The following is a 22964-nucleotide window of genomic DNA, read 5'->3' as shown; positions in this document are numbered from 1 at the left end:
GCTTTTAATATTTTTTCTTTGTATTTAATGTTTGATAGTTTGATTAAGATGTGTCTTGTCGTGTTTCTCCTTGGATTTATCCTGTATGGGACCCTCTGTGCTTCCTGGAGTTGATGGGCTATTTTCTTTCCCATGTTAGGGAAGTTTTCAACTATAATCTCTTCAAATATTTTCTCAGTCCCTTTCTTTTTCTCTTCTTCTTCTAGGACCCCTATAATTCAAGTGTTTGTGCGCTTAATGTTGTCCCAGAGGTCTCTGAGACTGTTCTCAATTCTTTTCATTCTTTTTTCTCTATTCTGCTCTGCAGTAGTTATTTCCACTATTTTATCTTCCAGGTCACTTATCCGTTCTTCTGCCTCAGTTATTCTGCTATTGATTCCCTCTAGAGAATTTTTAATTTCATTTATTGTGTTGTTCATCATGGTTTGTTTGCTCTTTATTTTTTCTAGGTCTTTGTTAAATGTTTCTTGTATTTTCTCCATTCTATTTCCAAGATTTTGGATCATCTTTACTATCATTACTCTGAATTCCTTTTCAGGTAGACTGCCTATTTCCTCTTCATTTGTTTGGTCTAATGGGTTTTTACTTTGCTCCTTCATCTGCTGCATATTTCTCTGTCTTCTCATTTTGCTTGACTTACTGTGTTTGGGGTCTCCTTTTCGCAGGCTGCAGGTTCGTAGTTCCTGTTGTTTTTGGTGGCTGTCCCCAGTGGGTGAGGTTGGTTCACTGAGTTGTGAGGCTTCCTGATGGAGGGGACTGGTGCCTGTGTTCTGGTGCATAAGGCCGGATCTTGTCTTTCAGGTGGGCAGGACCACGTCAAGTGGTGTGTTTTAGGGTGTCTGTGAACTTATTATGATTTTAGGCAGCCTCTCTGCTAATGGGTGGGGTTGTGTTCCTGTCTTTCTAGTTGTTTAGCATGGGGTGTCCAGCACTGGAGGTTGCTGGTCATTGAGTGGAGCTGGGTCTTAGCATTGAGATGGAGATCTCTGGGAGAGCTGTTGCCGATTGATATTACGTGGGGCCTGGAGGTCTCTGGTAATCCAGTGTCCTGAACTAGGCTCTCCCACCTCAGAGGCTCCGGCCTGACACCCGGCTGGAGCACCAAGACCCTGTCAGCCACACGGCTCTTTTTCTAGTTTCTGTCCGTTTTCCACACATATAGGTTTTTTCCTTCATATCATTCAGTCTTGCTAAAGTTGTGGGGTCATCTCAGAGATCAATCTGAGTCCCTTTAGTTGGAGGGTCTCCTGCAGAGGCAGGGAGTGGCTGTGGCTTATTGTGGGGACAAGGACACTGGCAGCAGTAGTTCTGGGAAGTACTCCTTGGTGTGAGCTCTACCAGAGTCCCTCACAACCAACTTTTTTTTTAATAAATTTATTTATTTTATTTTATTTATTTTTGGCTGCATTGGGTCTTCGTTGCTGTGCACAGGCTTTCTCTAGTTGCGGCGAGTGGGGGCTACTCTTCGTTGCAGTGCGCAGGCTTCTCATTGCAGCGGCTTCTCTTGTTGCACAGCACGGGCTCTAGGCACATGGGCTTCAGTAGTTGTGGCACACGGGCTCCGTAGTTGTGGCTCGCAGGCTCTCGAGTGCAGGCTCAGTAGTTGTGGTGCACGGGCTTAGCTGCTCTGTGGTATGTGGGATCTTCCCGGACCAGGGTTCGAACCCGTGTCCCCTGCACTGGCGGGCAGATTCTTAACCACTGCGCCACCAGGGAAGTTCCCCAATTTTTAAAGAGACAAAAATTCAATCCTTTAAGTTCATCCAAAACAAGATATAAGTAAAACTAAAGTTAGCTGAAATAAGAGGGGAAAAAACGGCACCCACAATCCAAAACATAAATAGTCCTCCAATCATTTCTATTTCACTTCAGGATGGTATTGCTTCTCATGGATATTCCTAACAGTGAGGATTTATTGAATATGTGCCACACGATAATCCACATGAAGAGATTATGGGGCACTAGCTCTTCCTGCAAAGATCAACACCAACCAATAAGTAACTCTAAATCCAGGACTCTGGGATAGAAGGAAGTTAGTTACCTGACAAACCACTTACCTCAACACTCTTACTTGCCATTTGTTATGTCATGCAAAGGAGAAGGCCTAGACAAGTGAACCACAGGGCATGCCAAGACTGTGCTCCTTCAACTGGCTCTTTGGCAGAGCCCACCCCTCTGTCTCCTTCCCCTCAGAGGAATGGTGAAATCTGCTGAAAGCAGGCTGCTGAGTCAGCCTCTGGATCGCTGGGTGTGGTTAATCCCTGAAATGCAGGTGTGGGTGTGGGAGGGTGTGTGATAGAATATTAATCTTTTTTATTTTTCTGTATCTTTTAATTTAATAGAAAACAGAAAGCCTTACGGTAACCCCAGGGTTTAAATTTTTCTAGCATTATTATGTACTACCTGAATATTGGCTTTTTTTTATAACAACTTTATTGAGATATAATCCCCATACTATACAATTCACCTGTTTAAATTTATACCTGGATAGCTGAGCACAGTGTCAAAGTATAAAGCATTTAAAAATAACTACTTTAAATAAACTATTTATTTAAAATATTTAAATTATTATTTATTTTAAATAAACTATGTATTTAAAATATTTAAATTATTTATTATTTATTTAAAATAAATAAATAACATTCATCACATCAGGCTAGGCATCTAGCTTTACTTCGTGCCTCATATGCATGTGGATGATGATAAAAGGATTTGGGAGACAAGGAGAATGAACTTCCATTAGCCAAGGATGAGAGAGTTTGAGTAGTGATAAGAATAATAACATATCTTGGGGAGGGGAGAATTAAGATATATTTGCGGCAGTTACTTTCAAGCTTTATTTTTCTTTTAGCAGGTTTTTAAAGAAACTGTCTGCAGATTCCCAGTAATAAAAGTGGAGGCCGACAGGAGAGAAGGCTCCCCTCTCCTCCTGCTCTGTAGACCTAGAACTCTCAGAAAACATAGCTTGGAAAACATTATATTAGGGGGTTATTAGAAGTCAGGTATCACTGTCAGTAAACTTCTTAAATAGCATCACATTTTCTTTCTTTTTCTCTTTCTTTTCTTTCTTTTTTTTTTTTTTGGCCACACGGCTTGTGGGATCTTAGTTCCCCGACCAGGGATGGGACCCACGCCCCTGCACTGGAAACATGGAGTTTTAACCACTGGACCACCAGGGAAGTCCCGAGATGTCTTACTTAAGAACAACAGTGAGGGTCAGATGAATTGGGAGATTGGGATTGACATATATACACTATTGATACTATATATAAAATAGATAACTAATGAGAACCTACTGTATAGCACAGGGAACTCTACTCAATACTCTGTGGTAACCTAAATGGGAAGGAAATCCAAAAGAGAAGGGATATATGTATACACATAGCTGATTCACTTTGCTGTACAGTAGAAGCTAACACAACATTGTAAAGTAACTAGACTCAAATAAAATTTTTTTAAATAAAATAGTGCTAGGTGGAAAGAAAAAGAACAACAATGACCATTAATAGGTGGAGATTTCTGCAACTTACTCATCAGACAGCAAATGATCTAGACTAGCACTGTCCAAATAGAACTTTCTGCAGTGATGGAAATGCTCTGTATCTGCCCTGTCCAGTATAGCAGCCCTCGGCAACAAGCAGCTCTGAAGTACATGAACTGTGGCAGTGTGACCGAGGTACAGTATTTAAAGTTTTATTTAACCTAATGTAAATGTAAATAGCTATATGTAGCTAGTGGCTACCATATTGGACACTGCAAGTCTAGACCAAAAGCTCTGGTGGATTTCACACGGTACGTTAAATTAACCACTGCAAAAGAAATCAAGACAGATGAGAGTGGCTCAAAGAATGAGAAGGACTTACCATCTCCATCTTCTCCATAGGCCAGAAAAGGAGGTATGGTGATGATGCGCTTTTCTCCCACACACATCCCCAGCAGCCCTTTGTCCATTCCAGGAATCAGCCAGCCAATTCCCACATATGTGTCATATGTTTTCATGCGATTGTGACTGAAAACCAACGAGAAATGGGAAAAGTTCCATACCATGAGGGCATTTCCAATTCATCCTTCAAAAGGTTTTTGTTACCCAAAATTCAGCTACCAATGAACTCATACCCATCCCTGGAGAAAAAGCATGTATACATCTTTGTTCCCAATCACAGAGCAGTTGGGAATGAATCCCTTTTCTGATTTCTCCATGGGCATAAAAAAGCGGATGAGAGAGAAAGAACTAAGGGGCATTTCAATTATACTACCATGAATGGCGGGACTTACCTCGAATCAAACAGTGTCCCATCCAAGAACGTTCCATTGTAGTGGTACCTAACAAAATCAGACACCTGGATGGTCCGAGGGCAACTGGGGGGCTTGAAGTAAGTGTGAATCTGAACCTGATCTTCCGAATTCCAAATATCCATCAGAAGTACATCAAAATGAAGCACTGAATCTGGGGGAATCACACCAGCTAGAAAATAAAGAGAGTTCACACTGAGAAGCTGCTGCCTTTTGGGCCAGACAAATAAACACCTAGGATGCTGCCAAGGTGAATGGAAGCCAAAAGGGCTCGAGAGGTCACATACAATTCCAAAATGAACCACATTCCCTCCTTTTTTCCAAATGAAAAACAAATTTTTCTGCCGCACCCTGTGGCTTGCGGGATCTCAGTCCCCTGACCAGGGACTGAACCCAGGCCATGGAATTGAAAGCCCAGGATCCTAACCACTAGGCCACCAGGGAACTCCCTCCAAATGAAATTTAAAGAAAAGAGAAAAAACACAAAAATTTCCTCTCAGCAAGGATAACATTCAGTACACCTGTGTTAATAACACTTCTTTCATAGCTAGAATAAATAAACTTTTAAGATGAGATTTTAGCTGTGTGTGTGTGCTCACAGCTTCTCATTTTCCCCTACCCGAAGCTTCCGAAGACTCTAGTCTGCCTGACTGAAGAGCCTGCAAATGTTCTGGTGGTTTCGGCAGATGTGTTTACAAGCACGGAACAAACACTTACAAACTCCTTCACTTCCATAGGCCAGCTTTGAGGGGATCTTCACAAAACGCCTCTCATTTACACACATCCCGACCAGAGCTTGGTCCATTCCTGCAATCAGTTGTCCTTTTCCCACAAACACGTTGAAAGTGGAGTCTCTGTCATAGCTGAAGACCCAAAAGGTAGGGAGAGAGAAGGGAAAGTATGAATAATCCTTCCCTTAATGAAACTAACCTGTAAAAATGTACCCATGGACAGAGTGAGGTCACTGCAAAGTAAAAAGCCCACAGAGAGGGCTTCCCTGGTGGCGCAGTGGTTGAGAGTCCGCCTGCCGATGCAGGGGACACGGGTTCGTGCCCCGGTCCGGGAAGATCCCACATGCTGTGGAGCGGCTGGGCCCGTGAGCCATGGCCGCTGGGCTTGCGCGTCCGGAGCCTGTGCTCCGCCACAGGAGAGGCCACAACAGTGAAAGGCCCGCGTACAGCAAAAAAAAGCCCACAGAGGAGTTACTGATGCAGGAAATATCTTCACTGGACAGTACTTGCAGGGTTGGAATTTTTTAATTACCTTGAATATTGCCAGCAAATCTAGTCAGATAAGCATCAGCATAACTCTCTCTAGAGAAAAATATATGTTGTTTGTTGTGAAATATCTACCAATTCTTCCATTAAAAAGAAAAAAAAACGTTTACTCCATTTCCATGTGATTGGTACCTAACAGCAATATCACAGATACTCATATGCAAATTAACACTAATTTTCGGTTTTTTTCTTTTAAGTCAATAAGTTAAACAAAGAGGCAGCGTGGTGTAGCAGGAAGTGCACTTAAACTCTCTTAATCTCAGTTTCCTCCACTGCAAAATGTGAGTGATGATAATAGCCATCACAAGATCCATACCATATAACGATGTGAAAAGTACTCTGAAAACCTAAGGGTATGCCAATATTACCATACATAATTATTGCAGGTGATAGAAAGTCTGATGTGGTCTTGAAATCACTAATACATGTGTTTTAAAGGCTGACTGGTGATGGCCTTAAGTAGGAAAATAAATAATGGAATCATGGCTATGATCCAAGCTCTCATCCTCTTCCATGTCAAACTTAGCAACAGCAAGGGGGTGCCAATTAGGATACTATGCTAGGGGCTTTGGGGGATATAAAAAAGTCCAAGGCATGGACTCTGCCTACAAGTACCTTACATACTGGCAGAGACACCTACAGAGTTTTAGACACTGTGTTTAAGAAAATGACTACAGAGCTTGGTTTATAATAACTAAACACTGGAAATAACTTACAAGTTCAAGAGTATGGCACTGATTACATATAAGGCAAGGACATAAAATAAAATGCTCTATGGCCATTTAAAAATAACAGATTTCTGCTATAGGGATGTAATGTATAGCATTACTATACATGACTATAGTTAATAATACTGTACAGTGAATATAGTTAATGGTGACTATAGTTAATAATATTGTGTTGCAGGGCTCCCCTGGTGGCACAGTGGTTAAGATTCTGCCTGCCAATGCAGGGGACACAGGTTCAAGCCCTGGTCCGGGAAGATCCCACATGCTGCGGAGCAACTAAGTCCGTGCGCCACAACTACTGAGCCTGCGCTCTAGAGCCCACGAGCCACAACTACTGAGTCCAAGTGCCACAACTACTGAAGCCCGTGCACCTAGAGCCCGTGATCTGCAACAAGAGAAGCCACCGCAATGAGAAGCCTGCACACCGCAAGGAAGAGTAGTCCCCGCTCGCCGCAACTAGAGAAAGCTTGCGCACAGCAACGAAGACCCAACACAGCCAAAGATAAAAATAAATAAATTAGGGCTTCCCTGGTGGCGCAGTGGTTGAGAGTCCTCCTGCCGATGCAGGGGACACGGGTTCGTGCCCCAGTCCGGGAAGATCCAACATGCCACGGAGCGGCTGGGCCCGTGAGCCATGGCCGCTGAGCCTGCGCGTCTGGAGCCTGTGCTCCGCAACGGGAGAGGCCACAACAGTGAGAGGCCTGCGTACCGCAAAATAATTAAGTAATTAATTTTTAAAAATAATAATAATGTGTTGCATATTCAAAGTTGCCAAGAAAGTAAATCTTAAAAGTTATCATTGGGATCTCCCTGGTGGCACAGTGGTTAAGAATCCACCTGCCTAAATTGATACAGCCACTATGGAGAACAGTATGGAGGTTCCTTAAAAAACTAAAAATAGGGGCTTCCCTGGTGGCGCAGTGGTTGAGAGTCTGCCTGCCGATGCAGGGGACGCAGGTTCGTGCCGCGGTCCGGGAAGATCCCACATGCCGCGGAGCGGCTGGGTCCGTGGGCCATGGCCGCTGAGCCTGCACGTCCGGAGCCTGTGCTCCGCAATGGGAGAGGCCACAATAGTGAGAGGCCCGCGTACCACACACACACACAAAAAAAACTAAAAATAGAACTACCGTATGACCCAGCAATCCCACTACTGGGCATATACCCTGAGAAAACCATAATTCAAAGAGTCGTGTACCACAATGTTCATTGCAGCTCTGTTTACAACAGCCAGGACATGGAAGCAACCTAAGTGTCCATCGACAGATGAATGGATAAAAAAGACGTGGCACATATATACAATGGAATATTACTCAGCCATAAGAAGAAATGAAATTGAGTTATTTGTAGTGAGGTGGATGGACCTAGATCTGTCATACAGAGTCAGGTAAGTCAGAAAGAGAAAAACAAATACCGTATGCTAACACATATATATAGAATCTAAAACAAAACAAAAAAATGGTTATGAAGAACCTAGAGGCAGGACAGGAATAAAGATGCAGACCTACTAGCGAATGGACTTGAGGACACGGGGAGGGGGAAGGGTAAGCTGGGATGAAGTGAGAGAGTGGCATGGACATATATACACTACCAAATGTAAAACAGATAGCTAGTGGGAAGCAGCCACATAGCACAGGGAGATCAACTTGGTGCTTTGTGACCACCTAGAGGGGTAGGATAGGGAGGGTGGGAGGGAAGGAGACGCAAGACGGAAGAGATATGGGGATATATGTATATGTATAGCTGATTCACTTTGTTATAAAGCAGAAACTAACACACCATTGTAAAGCAATTATACTCCAATAAAGATGTTAAAGAAAAAAGAATCCACCTGCCAATGCAGGGGATACGGGTTCGAGACCTGGCTAGGGAAGATCCCACATGCTGCAGAGCAACTAAGCCCATGCACCACAACTACTGAGCCTGCGCTTTAGAGCCCGTGAGCCACAGCTACTGAAGCCCACGTGCCTAGAGCCTGTCCTCCACAGCAAGAGAAGCCACCACAATGAGAAGCCCACGAACCGCAAGGAAGAGTAGCCCCCACTCGCCACAACTAGAGAAAGCCCGCACGCAGCAGTGAAGACCCAACAAAGCCAAAAAAAAAAAAAGTTACCACCACAAGAAAAAAATTTTTTGTAACTATGCATGGTGATGGATGTTAACTACGCTTATTGTGGTGATCATTTTGCAATATATACAAATATCAAATCATTATGTTGTACACCTAAAACTAATATAATACTATATGTCAATTATACCTCAATAAAAAAAATTTTAACATTTCTATTCATTGGCACTAGAAGGACATACACATGAAGAGAAAAGTGTAGGTTACAGTGCCACATATAAAATAATCTCATTTTGAATTTACATATATAGATGCATGTGAAAAATCCACAAGGTGACACGTGAAAATATTACCAACAGTAATCTATGGGTAGGAGATTTCAGGTGACGATTTGTCTTCTCTTTAATTCTCTCTTAATTTCAAAATGATCATGGAATACATGTTCACAGGTTTCACTTCATGGATTCGACCAACTGGAAATTGAAAATATTTTTTCAAATTTCAGATAGTTCCAAAAAGCAAAAACCTGAATTTGCTGAACACCGGCAACTATTTACATAGCATTTACATTGTATTAGGTATCAGAAGTAATCTAGTGATGATTTAAAGTATACAGGAGGATGTGCCTTGGTTATATGCAAATACTACACCGTTTTATATAAGGGACTTGAGTATCTGAAGATTTTGGTATCCAAAGGGGTCCTGGAACCAATCCCCCATGGATACCAAGAGACGACTGTACTTATGTAATAAAATGTTAAGGGCTGTTGGAATTTACCTGCCCTTCACTTGGTAAATTACTTCTATATTTTCCTCATTTTCCTTAATGAACAGCTTGGGAGAGCAGCACAGTCCACCTCACCACCTGTCAGGTCATCTTCCTCAGACCTGCCCTCTCCTTCCCTTTCTCCTCCTAGTTTTAGAGTCCATTTCACAGCCTTCCTTTCTCCAAGGTCAGTGAACAGAAAGCAAATGTCCAAGTTCTGGCTGACAAGCCAGAGAACAAAAGCACGTAATCAGCTTTGTGCCGAAGTCGGCTCTACGACTCCACCCTCTGTCCCCGGGGGACCGAAACCCACCCTGGGGAATGCCAGCTCTTCAGTTTCACTTGGCTGGGGCTTTGCCACACCCTGAACCATCATCAAACTGGAGGATTTATGGACCAGAATTCAGGCTTCGAAGACTTCCCAGGCACGGAACTTTATATTTTTCATCCACAGAACCCAAATTTAACGAGAGTTTTTAATAATAACTACTATTTAGAGAGCGTTTATTATGTGTCAGGCACAGAGGTAACCTAAACTTTTCTATACGCTATCTCATTTAATCCCCATAACAACACCTGAAGGTAAGTGCTGATACTCAGGCTCCTGGGAGGTGAAAAAATTTCCCAAGCTCACAAAGTTAGCCAAATGGGAAAAAAAGCTAGAATCCAGGACTATCTGACTCTTAACCTCCATGCACAGGGCCTCCCTAGATGATGTATAAAAACTGGTATGGCCTCGCAGCATTAATTTATGCATTTGATGACTGCCTAAGCAACATGCTAGAAACAAAAAACACCTTTCCGAAAGAAAATGTATAATTTACATACATGAGAAACTAACAAGCAAGGCCAGTTTTGTCTACAGCTGAAAACTCTGACCATCTGGAAAAATAAAGTTGTTCTCAGCAAGTCTGTGCTGATCAGTACTACTGGAACAAATTCATACACAGGGTCCAGCCAGGAGCTGGTCATGAAAATTATTTCTGCAAGTGCTGGAATTAGCCCTTATTCAGCCTGTCCCAGTATTGGGCTGATTTGCAGATGTCCCAGTCGAGGTCCTGCAGGAAAGAGATGATAGGCACAAACTAGGCAGCTCCAGGACACTTTAATAAAGGGGCCGTGTGCAGGGTGCAGAGAAACAATTAAGGGACAATGCAGTACCTCTGGGGACAAGAAGGGAGTGCTGTTGTCACACCCAGACCTGAAGGATCCAGGAACAGAGAGGGAGCTCAGAGCACCTGACAGAAGCTAAGCTAGGACCTTTGGTCTAGGGACACAGCCCATGTGATGACTCTATAGGCAGGGAGCCAGAGGAATAAATATCTCCACCACACTCTCCTCCCTCCCTCTGATCTCCTGCTGAGGCCCCATGGCTGAACCTAGCCACAAGCCGGACTACAAGAGGGTCACTGATATAACCCGTACTATGCATAGGTAGTCCTCCCAGAGCAAAAAGCAAGTGGAACAGGGGTAGAGTGGACCTAGAAAGGCAAATGGAAATTATCCAGCACATCCAACACCCCCTTTCCTCTCCACCAGCTTATTTTTTCTCCCCTGCTCATTCACTGCTGTAGACCCTTTGATTGCTGCCCCTGACACTTCTACCTTCCTCTGCCCCAAGGGGGGTATGGGAGGTGGCTGCAGCACCCTCCAGCGATGCTCTTCCAGCTGATCAGCTCAAGGACCACTACGACAGGAGACATCATGTAACACCCATCATATTCAACTCACTCAAGTTCAACTCACTCATCTGCTACAAACAAGCATACACTGTCTTGCGCTTATTCCTCAGGATAGGTAACTACCCCTGTGGCTGCATTCTTAAAGCATAAATACTGTGGCTCTACTTCTAAATGCAGGTTTCAACCTGCAGTGAGGATGAACTTTAAAAAGAACATACGGCAAACTGAACACACTCACTTCTCTAGAGCCCCCAAAGCCCATTCCTAGCCAAGCTCCTAAGCTCTTTTTTAAAAAAGGACTGAGAAAACCAGAGCAGAGACCCTTGCTGTCAAGAGATGGCAACATTTTGGAAGATGGAAAGGGAACGGAGGGGCAGAAACTGACCTAGAAGGGAAGAAACAGAATCTAGGTGTATGCAAAAGGGGATCTGGTCAAGGGTGGACGCCATGTGCCTCCTAGAGCCTGCGGAGGCCGCAGGGTAGAAGGAAACCTGGAGCATCAAAGTCCGAATTCAGAACAGCTACACCTCATCCCGGAGCCCCTTCCCCACTCTTAGCAGCCTGGTAACTATAATTCTAAGCTTTATGGAATTATTTAACTGCTTTTAAAACTCTGTGCATCTGTATTGTTTTAAAAATTAAATTAATTTTAAAACATTTTGCCAAAAATTGACATGCATGTATACTACTTGTTGCTGAGATTCTTCTGATCTCAGAGCCAGAAATGAAGTTAAAATGGCCATTACAAAGGGGAGAGAGAATGGCCCTATGGTCAGCAGAGCTTAAGTCCTGATCAACTATGAAAGGAAAAGACAGCTTGCTCTAAATGCCAATTTTAGGTTCAGTTTAGACAAATAATAACCGAATACATTACTCCCCCTTGTACCTTTATTGAGGTATAATGGACAAATAAAAAGTGCGTATATTTAAGGTGTATAACTTGGTGTTTTGATACATCGTGAAATAATTGTCACAATGAAGCTAATTAACATATCCATCACCTCACATAGTTACCATTTTCTTTTTCTTTTTGTAGTAAGGACACTTAAGAATTACATTCTTAGCAAATGTCAAGTATACAATACAGTATTATTAACTATATTCACATTGCTGTACATTAGACTGAATAAATTTCTTTTGAACATTAAAGAGACTGCCATATTTTGAGAATTCATAACAGGAGGGAAGCAAGTTAATAAAGAGCCAGTCAATTGGGCATGGGAACTGCCTTCTGGTGTCTCAAAGTTGGTCAGATGGCTGGCTTACATGGGACGTGCTTGACTTGAGGACTGTGGTCCTTGCCAAAGCCCTTGGTGAATGAGACCAGAACATTCATGAAACGCACAAAAGTAGAAACTCACCTCCTAGTTGGATGCCTAGCCCTGGGATGACACAGGTGAGATTCAACACACTCCTCAGGCTGAATTCCACTGCTGAGCTTGGGCCCAACTCAAGGGAGGGAGGCCACGTCTGATGTTTCTGCCTCCCACCTCCCTCCCCACACCTCTTGCTCCCAAAGGTGACTCTGGGCTTCCCAGACCCTTTGCCCAAGAGTATCTTCCTCAAACAACCACCTCTACCAGCAGCTAATGAGCCCTGGCAGGGGGTAAAGGCAAGCCATTAATGATCTGGCAGACTGCCTCTCTGCTACCCAGATGGAAAAATGAGAGGAAGAGAGAGAAGGTGAGGGAGAAAAGAGGAGCGAGTAGGAGTGCAGAGGAAGGAAAGGAGAGAACGCATCTATTCACACCTCCACGGAGAGTCAGACCCTGACATGCAAGCAGCTGGCTTGGATGGTCTTTGGTGCATTAAAGTATCATTAAAAGACAAGTTTTGCAAAGGAAAGTAAAATCGTTACATTGTTATTGTGGATTTTTGCTTTTAAGCAACTGCACAAGTTAAAATGTCAGCTCTCTATAAATAATTCTTATTTTACACAAGTTCTCAGCCCAGCAAAATATAGCCAACTTAAATAATCAATATGAATGTATAGTTACTTGCAATGACCCACAAATGAAAATTAAAAGCAATGCCATTAAGGCAGCGGTTAAGAATCCGCCTGCCAATGCACGGGACATGGGTTTGATCCCTGGTCTGGGAAGATCTCCCATGCCGCAGAGCAACTAAGCCTGTGCGCCACAACTACTGAAGCCCGCTCTCTAGAGCCCACGTGCCACAAGTACTGAAGCCCATGCACCTAGAGCCCATGCTCCACAACAAGAGAAGCCACCGCAAATGAGAAGCCCCTGCGCCACAACCAAGAGTAGCCCCCGCTCGCCGCAACTAGAGAAAGCCTGCGCGCAGCAATGAAAATCAAACGCAGCCAAAAATAAATAAATAAAAATCAATCAGTAAATAAATATTTTTTTTTAAAAGCAGTGCCATTAAGTCCTCAAAGGGGGCGTCATGTTGACCTGCCAATAAAAGAAGAACTTTTCCTAAAGTTAGCAGAACTGCACTGGGAAGCTTCTCTTTCTTTACATGGCTTTTCCGTAGAAAGTCTTACCATGCAGATCAACAATTTATATGCTTCCCGCCTAAGTGAGCAAGTCCTGACCTGAGTCTCTCTGCCGCCACTTAACCCTTCCGGTCCACCCTGACACTGTCCGAGGTACTGCCCAGCCCACCGGCTCTCTGAGATCCAGTCCTGCAGAAGGGATGAGCCATGATGCCCTTTCACTTAACACATGATTTAACACCCACGTGGTGGGGGGGGGGGCCGGGAACCTGACGCAAATGGGACCAATCAAATGGGAGAGATCCTGGGAATGTGGAATTGAGACAGATTCCAGTGAGTCAGCGTTACTGGACCCAAGAGGTCATGTATGTGGCATGGAAAGCCTGCTGGAGCTCTCTTTCAGAGAAGGGGAAAATGCGGCCCCTCTGCAATCCCTCAGAGAGATCCAGAAAGTCACTTCCATTCACGATTCTGGATCCTCAGGAGGAATTGGAGATCCTTCCAATAAATTCCCTTCCTTTCTTCTTAAGCCAGCTGTAATGGGTTTCTGGGCCCTCCCCATCCCCTGGCTTGAGGGTAGGGATTTTTTTGAATAGACTGGTTTTTTTAGAGCAGTTTTGAGTTCACAAAAAAATGGAACAGAAGATACAGAGATTTCCCATACACCCCCTAACGCCACCCACACACACACACACACACACACACACACACACACACACACACAGCCTCGTCCATTATCAGCAGAGTGCATCACCAGAGGGGTACATTTGTTAGAATCAATGAATCTACACTGACACGTCATTATCACCAAAAGTCCATAGTTTACATCAGGGTTCACTCTTTTTTTTTTTAAGTTTATTTATTTATTTTGGCCACACGGCACGTGGGACCTTAGTTCCCCAACCGGGAATCAAACCCGCGCCCCCTGCATTGGAAGCGTGGAGTCTTAACCACTGGACCGCAGGGAAGTCCCCCATCAGGGTTCACTCTTGGTGATGTACATTCTGTGGGTTTGGACAAAGGTAAAATAACATGTACCCACCATCAGAGTATCATACAAAATAGTTTTACCTGAGGGCAGGGATTTTTGTCTGTTTTATCTCTGCTACATCCCAACAACTAGAATAGTAGGTTTTCAATAAATACTTGTTGAATGAATGAATGAATATGTAAAATGAAGTTGACCTCTGTTACGAGTCTATGATTCTTTTAGAGCAATGGTTCTCAAAATGTGGTCCTAGACCACAGCATCAGCATCACCTGGGAACTTGTTAGATATACAAATTCTCAGGCCCCATCCCAGGCCTACCTAATCAGGAACTGTGTATAATAAGCTTCAGGTGATTCTGATGCATGTACAGTTTGAACACCACTGGGTCTGAGCATTTACAACTCTATATACCCAACAGGGCATGTAGTGGTCACGCAGTAATATTTATTGAATGTATAGACCTTAAAAGCCTGCAGACAGGCCTGAGACTGTGAATGAACTGACCAAGATGCTGGTTTTGCCTGCTAAAGATAACAGGAACATGTTAAACTTCAGTCCCTTACTACTAGGAATGCTATGGAACTCCTCAAAAGCTGAATCAAGAGTGGTGGACAAGGAGTTTCCAAGGACTAGAGAGTGAGAGCAGGAGCCCCCCCCCCCACAGAAACCTGCAGGCGGGAAGCTGCTGTCTTCTCCGTAGATCTGTAGCAGCAGCCACAGAGCATACTAACAAGCCCACGGAGGCTCCGAAATAAAATGAAACCACGTCCAAGCCAGTGACCAAGGGCTGAAGGGCTGGGCCTCCTGGCAACGGCAAATGCCCATAAGCTGAAAAGATACCAACTGCCCCCAAGCACCAGGCACAGAGGCAGGAAGAATGCTCTGTGGAAAGAAAGGCCCTTTGTGGTTTATGACCATGGTCAGAGCGACAGCTATCATTTTCTTCTGGGCAAAACCTCCGGATCAACAGCCAAAGCCCAGAGCATGCGGATTTCTCCTTCCCTAAGCTCTTTGTGCAGGAATAGCAAAGTAACACCCTAATACTTCATACATTCCCAAAGGAATAGAGGCCCTAGAAGGAAACTCATTTGAATGAATCACCTACTGTGTACCCTGCTCCCACCATTCCACTGTCCACACTGCAGCCAAAGGGACCTTTGTAAAATGCAAATCTGATCCCTCACGCCCCTGATTAACTCTTCAATGGCTTCCCATTGTCCCTTGAAAAGACCAAACTCCATAGCCAGGCAGAGGAGAGCTCTCAAAAGCTGGCCCTGCGCTTCTCTGGTGGCGCAGTGGTTGGGAGTCCACCTGCCGATGCAGGGGAGGCGGGTACGTGCCCCGGTCCAGGAATATCCCACATGCCGCGGAGCGGCTGGGCCCGTGAGCCATGGCCGCTGAGCCTGCGCGTCCCGGGCCTGTGCTCCCGAGAGGCCGCAACAGTGAGAGGCCCGCGTACCGCAAAAAAATAAAAAATTTAAAGAAAGAATAAAAAAAGCTGGCCCTGTCTTTCTCTCTGGCCTCCCTTCACCTCCTCTTTTAACCCCCTCTGTCACTCCTCTACTCCCACTCCAAGCTCAGGCTTTTTTTTTTTTTTTTGCGGTACACGGGCCTCTCACTGTTGTGGCCTCTCCCGTTGCAGAGCACAGGCTCCGGACGCGCAGGCTCAGCGGCCATGGCTCACGGGCCCAGCCGCTCCGCGGCATGTGGGATTTTCCCCGACCAGGGCACAAACCCGTGTCCCCTGCATCGGCAGGCAGACTCTCAACCACTGCACCACCAGGGAAGCCCAAGCTCAAGCTATTTTGAACAGCTTTCACATGCCCTCACTTCCAGGCCTCTGCATATGCTCTTCTCTCTACCAGTCACACCCTTTCTTCCGACCCCTACTCCCCAGCACTCACCCCTCAGCTCCTCCTGGTAAATTTTAATCTTCCTCAGGCTTTATTCCTGCTATCCCAGAGCTCCATCTTGACCACCCCTCCCCCAGCCCCCAACCCCTCCACACACACACACACACACACACACACACACACACACACACACACCCCATATAGTTAAGCCTTCTGGGTGCTTCCAAAGCTCCTTGCCGTTCTTCCATCATATACGTGGTGGACTACAGATCATAAACTTTAGACTCTGGCACTAAACTGCCTAGATTCAAAGCCCCACTCCACCACTTAGTAGTTAAGTAGTTAAACTACTTAGTAGTTTACTCCACCTTGGGTAAATTACTTGAATTCTCTGAGCCTCAGTTTCTTCGTTCGTAATGAGATACCTCCCTCACTGTACTGTGTGGTTAAAAGAATTCATTTCAGTTCCTGTATGTAAAGGCACATGGTAAGAACTACGTGTGAACTCTATGTGAGAGACAGAAGTGTGTGCTCTTATTCTTTCTGTACTTATCGCACTATATAATTGTCTGGACTATAAGCAAAAGGACAGGGAGGGGATACCATCTTCAGGGGCAGACACTGCATACACATTTGCTGAATGGATGGTAGCTCCTCTGTTTTCTTTCCACTGTCCCACACTGCCTCACAGTGGCTGCCATCCTAGAGGGTAGAAAGTATTAGACAATTTGTTCCAATGGGAATTATTAACATCAGCACAAGGAGGAAATTCTTACCTATTTTCTAATTAATGAAGCAAATTTAAAAAGATACACAAATGGCCAATAAACTCATGAAAAGATGTTCAGCATCTTTAGCCATTAGGGAAACATGAATCAAAACCACAAGGACGTGACTTCCCTGGTGGCGCACTGGTTGGGAATCTGCCTGCCAGTGCAGGGGACGTGAGTTCAATCCCTGGTCCGAGAAGATCCCACATGCCACGGGGCAACTAAGCCCACGTGCCACAACTACTGAGTCTGCACTCTAGAGCCTGTGAGCCACAACTACTGAGCCCACATGCCACAACTACTGAAGCCCACACACCTAGAGCCTATGCTTCGCAACAAGAGAAGCCACCGCAATGAGAAGCCTGCACACCACAACGAAGAGTAGCCCCCACTTGCTGCAACTAGAGAAAGCCTGTGCACAGCAATGAAGACCCAATGCAGCCAAAAATAAATAATACTTTTTAAAAAAATGAAGTGAAAACACACATCCACAGAAAACCCTGTACATGAATATTCATAACATCATTATTCATAATAACCAAAAAGTGTAAACAACTCAAATGTCCACCAACTAATGAATAAACAAAGTACGGTATGGAATATTATACAGCCATAAAAAGGAATGAAGTACTGATACATGCTACAACACGATGAACCTTGAAAACATTATGCTACATGAAAGAAGCCAGACATAAAGGCTGCAAACTGCATGATTCCATAAAGAGACAGAAAGTAGATTAGTGGTTACTTAGAGCTGGAGGGGAAGTGACTGACTGTTAATGAATCCAGCATTTCTTTTTTGGAACAATGAAAATGTTCTGGAATTAGAGACTTGTGATGATTGCACAACTCTGTGAATATACTAAAAAATAATGAATTGTATGCTTTAAATGGGTGAATTGTATGGAATTTGAATTATATCTCAATAAAGCTGTTCTTTTTTTAAAAAGAAGCAACTGAAACAATAGTGAGAATGACTATTTCTCAGCACTTGCTATGTGCCATGTGGCATACTAACCAGATTTTTTATATTGACTCCTTGTCTGGAATTTCAAAAAAGGCAAGAGAGGCTAAGAGTACTTTTTAAAAGATAACTTCAGGAATGAGCCTAGCCCAGCCTCGAACACAAAACAGCTGCTCAACAAACATTTCTCTTTACTTAGTCTGGTGTTTCACTTAAGAGATTATAGGGCACAGATCTAGGATTATAACAAAGTCTTGAGAAGGAGAGCAGCCTGGAGCTGGAGGCGAAGAGGCCTTGTCAACCCTAAAGCTAAACTGAAGAGAAGTTGGGAGAGGTGTTGTGATCTTGGGGCAGAGTTTAGGGCTGAAATTGTGGACACGGTGCACGGCCCCGTGTCAAAGCTGAGTGACTTGCTCTGGATTACCTCTTGCCCAGGGAGTTTTTGGTAAGGCAGTAAAGGAAGGGCAGTAGTTAACAGGCACAATCCTGGACTTGGATTGTCTGGGTTTCAAAATGATTCCGCTTAAACAAGCTTCTTAGCCTCAATGGCCTTAAGTTCCCTCACTGGCAAAATGAGGGTAATGATAGTTCCTACCTCAGAGAATTAAGAATTAAATGAGTTCGTTATATGGAAGGCACTTAGAACTACCCTGGCACACTGTAATAGCTCCATATATGTTAGCGGCTGCTATCATCACCTTCGTCAATATCATCATTATCACCTTTGAGAGGCATGTCTGACTAGACACTCAAGGGCCTTGCCCGAAGGAACAGTAACACATTTGCTCTTGGTGTCTGCTCGCGGGCTGACGACTTTACACCCATTTCGCCTGTGTTCATGCGCAGGGTGGAGAGGGAGGGCGTGATCTGTCCCGACCCAGCTGCTGCGCAAGGTCCTATCAAGATTCCCGCTGACCAGGGAAGCAAAAGGGCCGGGAAACTCGCGGCACCCCACCCCCACCCCCAGCCCCCAGCCCTCAGCACTCCAGGCTGAAGGGATGAAGGGTCTGGGAAGCTTTGGGGTGGGAAGAGGGAGAGGGAGGAGCGCGGGGCGGAGCTGGGGGAGGTCCGTCGGGAGGGAAAGGCCTGTCCGGAGACAGGGAAGCTGGGAGAGCGGGCGCTGCAGCCTCGGAGGTCGGGCCGGCACGCCGTGCGAGGTACCTGGAGTCGAACTTCTGGCCGTCTGGGAACATTCCCACGTAGTGGTAGCGCACGAAGTCGCCGCTGCGCACGGTGCGGGGACACTCGTCGGGCACGAAGCGCCGCTCGATCTGCAGCTCCGTGTCGGAGCCCAGCCCCAGGCCCGCCACGGGCGCCGCCTGCCCGGTCACCCAGAGCAGCAGCAGGAGCAGCGGCGGCGGCGGGGGCCGCCAACCCCGGGCCCTGATCGCCATCGCGGGCAGCGAGGAAAAGGGGTCGCGGCGCGGAGCTGGAGAGGCGCGCTGAGCTCGGGCGGCGCGAGTCGGGCCTGGGCGTGCGGCGGCGTTTGCAAACGTGGAAAAGACTCCCAGCCCTCCCCGGGCAGCAGCAACCACCCCCTCTCTCCCGCCCCCCGCCCCCAGGCCACATCCGAGGGAGGGGAGGAGCCGCGGCCGTGCGCCAGGACCCGCCTGCTGCGCCCTGAGACGCCTGGGCCCGCAGGGTCCGGTGGGCTGGCCCGCCCGGGGAAGAGGCGGGCCTTCTTTGGCTGGCGAGTTCAAAGGGGACCCGTCCCCAAGGGAGAAACCGTGAACTCCTCGGGACTGGGCTTCGGCCCAAAGTTGGGAGGGAAAAACTGTTACTACCCAGGCAAATCCGCTGGTCTCTGCCTGTCGCTAGAGACTCTCCGGATTTAGTGCCACCAGAGGCTTCTACGTGGCCGCGGATCCAATTACCCCTTGCTGCTTTGGGGAGGGAGGAAAACTTTTTTTTTTTTTAATTAGTTTCAAGGCTGGATTCTACGTTGAAAATGACTGAAACCGTCTTCAAGATTTTTTTCCAGGATTTTCTTTTAATACCCAGAGAAAGGGGGAGACATGAATTGTGAGACTCCCCTGACAGTTGTCCAGAGGAAAGTTTTAAGTGGCTACCAGTGAGTGCTACTTAATAGCAAACATCCCACGTGGTCCCACCCGCATGACTAAGCCGGTTGAGACCCCACATTAGAGGCTCAGATGCTGCGGGAAATTCATTAGAGTAGTTTAATGCATTCTTAGCTTAGAATTGGTTGTTCTCATTTATTGAAACTTTGGACTAGTGAAAGCAAATCACCAAAGGTTTCTCAACTCGTTTTGGAAGCAAACAATACCAATACCAAAACCTGGCAAAGGTAGCAAGAGAGAGAGAGAATGTGGGCGCCAACCTAATTTATAACTAGAAATGCAAAAATGTTAATAAATTGTGACTAAATTGAATCCAACAACTTATTAAAGAAAAAAAACACAATTATGCGGACTATTTAGGTGACCTGCAAATTGTCTGTGTCCTCTAAGATGAAGATAAAACGTACTAATTTTAAAAAAATGATAATTATTATAGATTTTATTAGATGCAGGATCTAATGAGAAACTACACATAGCACTAAAGAAATGTTCATTATTCCTAATTGAGCTTATTCTATTGAAATAGAAAACCTATTAATACAATTCATCCTAACACTGGTTATTTATAGGTGCTTGAATTTGGGGTGATCATTTTCTTCCTTCTATGTACTTTTCAGTAGTTCTTTATGGTTTTTAATAACAATGTCAGGTTTTAAACAGAAACAAACAAACAAAAAAGTCAACCTGGTTCCAGTCAGGAATCTTCCACTCCCTTACTGTGACTGTGGGCAACGCATGCCACCTTCTGGGCCTCGGTTTCTTCATCTGTAAAATGAAGTGGTTGATTTCTAAGACTTCTTCCAATTCTAAAATCCTATGATCCTGTGAGGGAGAAGACATTCCAGAATGGAAAAGAAGACAGATGTAGGAAGAAACAGGCCAGGTAGTGACCGCCACTTCCATTTTGCCTTGTAGTGCTTCCAAGTGGTTTGATTTCTTGTCATTCCTTTTATTTTATTTATTTATTTATTGGCCACGCTGAACAGCCAGGGATTGAACTCAGGCCCATGGCAGTGAAAGCACTGAGTTCTAACCACTGGACCACCAGGGAATTCCCTTGTTATTTCTTTTAAAATGTTAATTATCTGATCAAATAGTATGTGTGCTCTATAATGTCTCTCTAAATCCTAACAGACATTCTTTGAATTGGATTTCTGTAGCAATTTACCAAAGAGAAAATTTACCTCTTGGCATTACTGACATTATCATAAGAGCTAATTAAAATCAAGCTGAGATTTTAAAATAAGGATTTCCATTAAACTTCTGGGGGTGACTTTGTGAGGACTTGTCAAGTCTAAAAACTGTAAATCCAGTCAAGAAGAGTCAACAGTAGACTAAAAGCTTAGAAAGGTAAAGATGGGGGTAAGAGGTGAGCAGGTGAGAGACAGGAACCAGAAATAAGGGAAAGGTACTGGAATTTTTTTAAAGGAGCAGGGAGAGAAGTGAGAGAGAAAGCAAGAAGGGAAACATAGAAGAGGAGAATCAGTGAGAGAGAGCCAGAGAGCCAAGGAACAAGAGAACGTGACATAGTCAGAGGCGAGGACATAATAGGAGAAACATCCCAAAGGTCTGAGGCCAGGATGGAGGCGTGGAACAACATGGAGAAGGAAGCGAAGGAGGATCTGAAACAGGATCGGTCTGAATGAACGTCAGAGAACTAGGTTCTTTCTATCCACCTCTATACAGGAAGTTAGTGGAAAAATTACAAACATAGTCCGTCAAGTAAAGCAGGGCACTAAAGAAAGAATTCCAGTTTTCATTGAGCCTGAAATAAAGAACGACTCATGCATGAATCAGATCTTCCAAGAGCAGTAAACCCTGGAGGCTAAGCTTTGTAAGCTATTAACTTCAGCTTGGCACGCACTGAGTTGGGGATAAAGAAAAGGCCAGTATTAAGAAAAACATCCCCCCACCCCCCCACCCCCGCCAAATTCATCTGAGTTGACCTGAGGCAAAAGTGAAGTAGGAGAAATGTTTCCAGCAGTGTGTTCTCTCCCTCCCCAAGAGTTTCCAAGAAGTTCTCCCACCTTCAGTATTTGACAACACACCTGGAGTCACCATGTGGTTTGATGAAAAACCCTGGACTAGAAATCAGACCACCCTGGTTGTAGGGCCACTCATGCCCCTACTCTCTGAAACTCAATTTCCTTATTTGTAAGATGTCTTGCCTACCTCCATAGAGTTTCTAGGAGGATCAAGGGAAGCAATTTATGAGGGATGGAAATCTGCAAAGTACTGTGTAAATGTAAGGAATCGCATTTATCTATGAGTGAGAGAAGACCCAACTCAAAAATCTCTTAACCCATAGAGATGTATACTATCTCTCAGAAGAGAAAGTCTGGATGGGAAGCAGCTGCAGGTGTGGTTAATAAAGTGTCTCTAGAACATCCTCAAGGGCTCAGGTGTCTTCTCCTGTCCTCCTCAGGGGGTTCACTGCTCCCCCTCATGATTCCAACATGGCTCCCCCAGATCCAGCTACCACATGCAGGGAAGCGCCACCCTGAGGCACAAAAGGGATCTTTTATCTTTCCAAGTATCCTTTATTAAGAGCAAGCATTTCCAGAAAGCCTCCCTCCTACAGACCTCCCCTCATGTCTCATTGACTGAAACTATCCCATGCCCATTGCTAACCTATCAGTGGAAGAGAAATAGGATCACTACGATTGGTTTAAGACTAATCAAGATTCATCTCCAGAGAGCAAGGAGAGCCTCCTCTGAAGTAGATGGCTCCCTAAGCTTCCTGAACAAAACCAGAGTGCTGTGAGCAAGGAAGCGAAGCAGGAATGGCAATTGCTTTGTCAACCAACAGGTTTTGTCAATTACATTAGATGTCTCCCCTTTTCCCTCCAAGCATCAAGTAAAGCACATTGTCTGCAATTTTTCCTCTAATTCTACTGGTTACTAAATAGAATACCAGTTTAAATTATTAGAAATAATAATACGGGACTTCTCAAATGTTTCCACTGTGCTGCAGAGAGCTGTGGACATGGACCCTTGGGAGCTTAGTGACTACTTGACCAGAATTCTTTGAAGTCT

General features: G+C 44.9%; 1 protein-coding gene across 1 annotated transcript in view; it reads right to left on the bottom strand.

Annotated features, from left to right (window-relative positions):
* Window positions 1–19265, bottom strand: part of FKBP9 (FKBP prolyl isomerase 9) — a 50548-nt gene extending 31283 nt beyond the window's left edge. The window contains exons 1-4 of the mRNA XM_082846636.1: window positions 19009–19265; window positions 5011–5156; window positions 4276–4465; window positions 3864–4009 (exon numbers count right to left, since the gene is read on the bottom strand). Of these exons, the coding sequence (XP_082702762.1) occupies window positions 3864–4009; window positions 4276–4465; window positions 5011–5156; window positions 19009–19241 (715 nt within the window). The 5' untranslated portion in view covers window positions 19242–19265. The remainder of the gene's footprint in view (window positions 1–3863; window positions 4010–4275; window positions 4466–5010; window positions 5157–19008) is intronic.
* Window positions 19266–22964: the final 3699 nt, after the last annotated feature.

This window comes from Leucopleurus acutus, assembly GCF_964270905.1.
Source record: "Leucopleurus acutus genome assembly, chromosome: 9".
NCBI classification, from domain to species: Eukaryota; Metazoa; Chordata; class Mammalia; order Artiodactyla; family Delphinidae; genus Leucopleurus; species Leucopleurus acutus.
Note: the sequence above shows the minus strand (reverse complement) of the source record. Positions and strands in the feature narration are given on the sequence as shown.